Source organism: Triticum dicoccoides, chromosome 7B (genome assembly GCF_002162155.2).
Source record: "Triticum dicoccoides isolate Atlit2015 ecotype Zavitan chromosome 7B, WEW_v2.0, whole genome shotgun sequence".
Classification (NCBI taxonomy): Eukaryota; Viridiplantae; Streptophyta; class Magnoliopsida; order Poales; family Poaceae; genus Triticum; species Triticum dicoccoides.
The window spans coordinates 145773445-145779889 of record NC_041393.1 but is presented as its reverse complement, the minus strand read 5'-3'; the positions used below and the strand labels follow the sequence as shown (position 1 = coordinate 145779889).

The following is a 6445-nucleotide window of genomic DNA, read 5'->3' as shown; positions in this document are numbered from 1 at the left end:
CTAGTGAGCATTGCCAGTGTTGGAGAGGGAGTGATCTGACTAGGTTTATCTGACTGATCTTCATTAATTTTTCTCTATAACCTACTCCCTCCGTCCCAAAATAAGTGTCTTGACCTTAGTACAACTTTGCACTAAAGTTAGTACAAAGTTGAGACACTTATTTTGGGACGGAGGGAGTATTTTATAGTCCAAATGATAACGATTTGCAGATTGTAGTAGTTGTCTTTTTAGTGCAAACTCTGTACTTGTCAATCATTTAAGTCTGAACTTTTCTGACAGTTTCGGGCTTTCTTTTGTACTTTCATTGACTATGCATGAATGCCATCATTTAGTTGTACTTTTTACTGGTATACGTGGAGGCAATATGAAATGCCTGACTTTGATCCAAAAGCTATATGGAATAAGGGCTGCGGCCGGGGTGGTCCCCGCTTCATCAAAATGGTCTGGTCAAACAATCCTTATTTTGTAGCTTGCCAGTTGAAACATATACACACCTCAAAGCAGTCCATGTCTGAAGTCTGAACCGTGACTGCTTTCAGGAATGCTACACTGAATGGAGTTTGAGTTTCAGTTTCTTATCCCGTTAGTCTAGAGCTCTAGTCCCATTAGCTTACTTAGACTCCTCGAATGCAGAATTCAGCTCAGGTAAGCGGACATGATTGCTAAAAGTTTAGACCATCATGTGTACTGCCAGTTTCATTGTGGTCTGTTGTTCGGTTCGGTTTTGTTTTGGCGTGGTTCCTTGTTCTTAGTTTGACTATTGGAATTATCTTTAGCACGCATCTTGTTATATTTGAAAGTTGTATATATTGATGGTATTATGTACTTATGCATTTAGAAACTAGAAGTACTAGTATGTATACACGTGCAATGCACGTCTTAACAGTGTAGTTCCTATGATCCTAGTAAAAGAAAAAAAAAGCATATAGTGATTTGCAATGAATTCACAGCAAAAATAAATATTGTTGGTGTATACATGCAGGGAAGTAATAAAAAATTGACAATTAGCATGATAGAACGTGTGTGGCCTACTGACACCCAGAAATTTCCGTAGGGAAAAATAATAAAGATGTACGTGGTGAAACCCACAAATTGTTTGCTTCTGTTTCTCTTCCTAGACAATACATCTCTCGTACTCGGCCAAGGGCGGATCCAGGATTTAGATATGAGGGAGGCGAAAAGTCAATGTTCACAAAAGTTACGAAACATCACGATATGTTATGTCTCACGATAGCATTGATGACAAATCATCATAATATATATCTAGAACTACAAAAGGATGTTACATATCTGTTAACTTAAATTGAGCTCTACAACCAGGAGCGTTGAACAAGTTGACAATGTCAACTTTACAGTTATTTTTCTTTACAATCATGTAATGTAAAGAAAATTGTTTTCATTCTATTTCAAAAACATGTCTTGAAGACAATTGGAAGAGAATTAAAGCAATTAGCGTTTATCATCAGTGTTTTTGCCATTGTCAATTCTTTCGTGCGGTGAGTTTTGCCATGAGTTATGAAGTGGCAGTTTTCTGCTAATGAATTTGGTATTGTGGCTGTCTTTTACATTTCACTGGGCTGCAATAAAAAACGCCCCAAGTAGTCCAGCCGAGCACACACGTAGATCAATCAATCAATCGGATCGATCAATTATGCAAGGGCAAAACAATAGTTAGCCAAACCTACATGTATGGGCTACAGGGCTTTGGTCTTCTCTATATTCGGTGTAGTTGATTCCAGGGAATGTATTTTTTTTATACGAACTAATGACGCGATTAGCTGCGGCCATTAGCTGATATACAGTATATAGCCCGTTAAAAACGTTCACTTGTCTCAGCCTCTGTCTTGGCTCTGCCTGGTGCAATGGCACATGCAACATGGCAAGAATAGAGGAGGTGTGACGCGATTGTTCCAGAAACCAGCGGATGCAGTTGCGGGCTACTGTTTACTGCGGATCCTTTGAGTCTCAACCGTTAGATTTATGAGACCAACGGATAGGATCGTGCTGTTGCTTTAATTCAAAACTCGTACACTATATAGATAGTATAGATTTGTCATCTGAATTATTAATATTTTGCATTACCTTTTTGGTGAATACACGAAAGCTTGCATGTCATTGCATTAATAGAAGGAGTTGAAAGGGGTACAAGGGTAGCCACAGATGTACCTCTGAGCAATTTTGCTCCACTTGTTCATGAAAGCTAAAAATGTTGCTCTACTTCTTGCTCCTGTGAGCCTGCAATGGTACTTCTGCTCTGTTTTGAGATATATATCTACTCCCGTGAGTATAATCTTGTTTTTCGTGTCTTGGGCTGGAATATGCCGTCTGATCCCAAGCATACTAGGTGCAGTTCTGATCTCATGGAGAATTTGTAAGCTATGTGTCAGTTGGTACAATCTAGTTTTATGGACATATATCTAGTTGACAATGAACAATAGCGTACTAAAACAAAGGTTGATGCGGAATCAGCATGAAGTAATCTAGAATTACATACTACATCATGTGGAATGATTTACATTGAGAGAAAGAAGGATTTAGACTGTTACTGATACTACATCAGGCTACCCTAAGCGTTTAGTCGAGTGATACACATCACCATTTTCTGTAGATGTGTTCTTCACGCCACGAGGCACCACAGTTTGTTTTCGTCAGCTGCTCAGGCCACCAGTGAGCCACCCCTATTTTTGTCAGCCTAGTGAGCTTTCCATTCCTTGTGCAACTGGCCATAATTGTAGTTAGATCTTGTTGCAGTGTCATGCTAACTACTTGGCGTATTACGTCGCAGTAGTGATCAACTGATCATATCATGCGAAATCCTCGTATTTTTGCAATTTATGTATCAGCTGTTCATCTGGTAACTGTCCTCTGATACATCAATATCAAGAAATGATCCCAATACCTGAACCATCAAGCTACCGGCTGAAAAGAAAAACAAGAGTCAATATTCTCACTGTGGGAACTACTCCCTCCTGTAGGAAATCTAAGGTGTTAACTTTATTGTCCAAGTTTGAAGTACAATATTACAAATCACAATCACAAGAAAGTACTTTTGGAAAAACATAACCCTATTGTGCTTTAACATAACCCACATATTCTCAGATTATTTGTTGGTCAAATTTAAACTTGGATGGCCGAACTACGCCCTACATTTCCAAACAGTGAAGGACATTGATGGTTTGTACTGCAACTAGTCATTAACTTCCATCATTGAAAATTCGTAATGCAGAATGTAGCTGAGAATGTGGTGGCTGGTGAATAAGTACCTATGATGAAGATAGCTCCAATAAGTCCAGTAATGCCCCATCTCTCGCCATGAATTACCCATGCAAAAGTAGCACCCCATACTGGTTCCAGACCATAAATTATTGCAGTTTCTGTAGCTGATACATCACGCATAGCAACAATCTGATGACAGGAAAATGTCAGAAAAAAAGGTATTTCTAGAAATAAACTTTGACATCAGACTGAAAATAATTGGCATGGCAAGATTAGTTACTAACCTCTGCCCATAAACAAAAGGTTGTTGCGATTATGCCTGTGTATAGTATTGCTAGCCAAGGAAACGATGACATCATACTGAATAACTCTGTTGGTGTCCGTGATTTTAAATTCCAGGGTACCACATTCTGGAGGAAGCATTTAACAATGAACGAGACTGCCGACACAACAGCTACGACAACCACCTGATTTTAAACCAATTTTTAGAACACTTCATCGAGAAAAAAAGAGGAATTTTTTCAGTGATAAATGCAAGAGAAGCATTGAGATTTAATCGATAACTAACCTGACATCCAACAAGCGGTAGGAAATTTTCTTTCTTCATTTTCCTGGAAATATGCTCGGTTCTGAGCATGTGAATTCCAAAACAGAAGGCACTAAGGAGGGTCAGAAGATCACCAACCTAAAGACAGTACGCAGAGACAAGATCAATCAACATGATATGTGCAAGTTGTGCAGTTATTATCAACTTGTTGAATCAAGAATAAAGAGGTCAAATTCTAAAGCACACTAATACAGAGCTCAAATTATAAAGCACACTAATCTTGACACAGAACAATACTATAAGCCCTAAGACAAATAAAAACGTTCAGACAAACTTGTGGACCTTTACATGTAGATAATCGACTTACACATGGTGGAGAACCACTTAACTCCAGAATACCAACCCCGAGAACTGATAAAAATGCTCCAAGCCATGTATATGCAGGTATTTCTGCTCCAAGAATACCATCCAAGAAAGGAACAATGATCACCTGAATATGTTTGAGTAAAGAACATACAACATATCTTATTGGGAATACTTTATGGACTAAGCTTGAGAAAGGATCTTACTGTGAGGGCGGATATGAAAGATGCACGGCCAGCATCAGCTGTAACTAACCCAATAGACTGAGTGAGGTAGGCCAAGGTTACCCAAACCCCCAGCTCTATGCCCCTAATAACAACTTGCATGTCTCTGAGTGACTTCAACAAGAATGGCACAAAAGGAATGGCCGCAATAGTGAAGCGTATGATATTGAAAAGGTCAGGATCCAACATAGTCTGCGCTTCTTTGACAATAGAAATGTTGCTTGCTGGTAGAAAAAGAAATTCAAATTCAGCTGCCTATTCAGGAGAAAATCTCAGACAAGGAGTGAACAGCAGTACTCATCACATTTAAAATTGGGTAGCGAGGTGCGAATTTACTTGTATTGTTTTCTGAAATTGTATTCACATTTTCTAAATCACACTACTATAGTGTATTGACACTCATTTTATGTGCAATAATCGGGAAATGGAGCATGGACTTCTATTCTTAGTAAGCAAGCACTAAAGAAATAGTATAACAGTAACACTCCATATTTGATGGCACAGCCTTATATAAAGAAAAAGAGGAGAATTGGCATGCTATACCAGGCAAAAAGGATAGATACAGCATCCATGAAAAGGTATGCACAATCACAAAATATATAGCATATAATGAACAAGTTCGCAACAATATTATGTGAGAAGAATTGTAATCGCACAATTAATACCTGATATCTCCATTTCATAGATTAAGCTATTAATCTATGAATGAAGCCATAGTACGGTATGGTATTCTAAAAAGTATATTTACATGTACACTAACTGACTAACTAGCATGCAGGTACACAATTCTATTGTGGTATTGAAATAACCCACACCATTCCAATCCGACAAGACATCACCCCAGATATAACAGGAACCGGCTCCTCTACCGTGCCGCTGGGCACGGCAGAGTGCCGTGCCTTCTTACGCAAGAGCGTGCACATATGGGCCAGAAAGGCCTCCTAATGCATCACGCGGCAGCACAGGTCAACAATTAACTATTTTCTTTTTTGCTAAAAAACTAATTAACTACGTACTTCCCAACTCTTAAGAAAACTATTTCCCTTGTCTAAAAAAAACTATTTCTCCTATGAAATACTAATTTACTGTTATTGTCTCAAAAGACTAATTACCTACTCCCTCCGTTCCTAAATATAAGTCTTTTTTAAACATTTCAATATGAACTATATACGAAGCAAAATAAGTGAATCTATACTCTAAAATATGTCTATATATATCCGTATATAGTTCATATTAAAATCTTGAAAAGACTAATATATAGAAACGGATGGAGTATTAATTAATACATATGAGCAACATTCTAAAATGGAAATGAACTCATACTAAAAAAATGATTTTATTGGTATTGGTATCGTTCCGTTTCATTTTTTTTCTTTTAGCCAACATGTTCAAGCAGACATGTGTTAAAGTTTCTAATATATATACATATATATGTACATATATATATATATATATATATATATATATATATATATATATATATATACAGACATGTGATAAAGTTTCTATTTTTATTTGTTATTGTTTTATCAGCTTTATTGGCACGTTTATATTTTTGGTGGATTTTTTTTGTTTTTTTCATGCTACTTGCGGCAGAGAGGGCGAGGGCCTCCGCCAGCTGCGGCTGGTAGTCCGCCTCCGCCTTGCGTCGCTCCTCCTCAATGGAGGTCTGCATGGCTGCAGCAAACACCGCCTGGTAGGCAGCCTCCTCCTCCTGCTTGACGACTGGGGGCGGCGGGGGTTGGTGTCGTGGTGTTGGATGCTGCGGCGCCGTTGCTCCTCCGGTATCTGACGCTGCTCCGACATGAGTAGCTCCCGCCGCCTGTGCATCTCCACCGCATGTGCCCGCTGCGACCGCGGCACCGAGATCCGATGCGGATCCAGATGACAGTCGTGCGGTACGGTCACATCCAGTTACGACAGCAGCTGCCTGTACTGGCAGTGCCATCGCGCCTGGTGCACCAGAATGTGCAGCCGTTGCCTGGCAGGGCGGGCAGGCGCTGGCGACGACGGAGTAGGAACTGTCAGGGGTGAGCTTCCCCTTGTTCTTGCCGGGGCCGCCGAAGAAGCCCATGGGTAGGGTTTGCTATGTCGC

The 6445-nt window shown here is 39.6% G+C and overlaps 1 protein-coding gene across 1 annotated transcript in view; it reads right to left on the bottom strand.

Moving 5' to 3' along the window:
• Positions 1 to 2440: 2440 nt before the first annotated feature.
• The window catches only part of LOC119341358, a 5017-nt gene continuing 1012 nt past the window's right edge, over positions 2441 to 6445 (bottom strand). Inside the window, exons 2-7 of the mRNA XM_037613237.1 lie at positions 4333 to 4574; positions 4131 to 4253; positions 3785 to 3901; positions 3501 to 3683; positions 3264 to 3405; positions 2441 to 2919 (exon numbers count right to left, since the gene is read on the bottom strand). Of these exons, the coding sequence (XP_037469134.1) occupies positions 2840 to 2919; positions 3264 to 3405; positions 3501 to 3683; positions 3785 to 3901; positions 4131 to 4253; positions 4333 to 4574 (887 nt within the window). The 3' untranslated portion in view covers positions 2441 to 2839. The remainder of the gene's footprint in view (positions 2920 to 3263; positions 3406 to 3500; positions 3684 to 3784; positions 3902 to 4130; positions 4254 to 4332; positions 4575 to 6445) is intronic.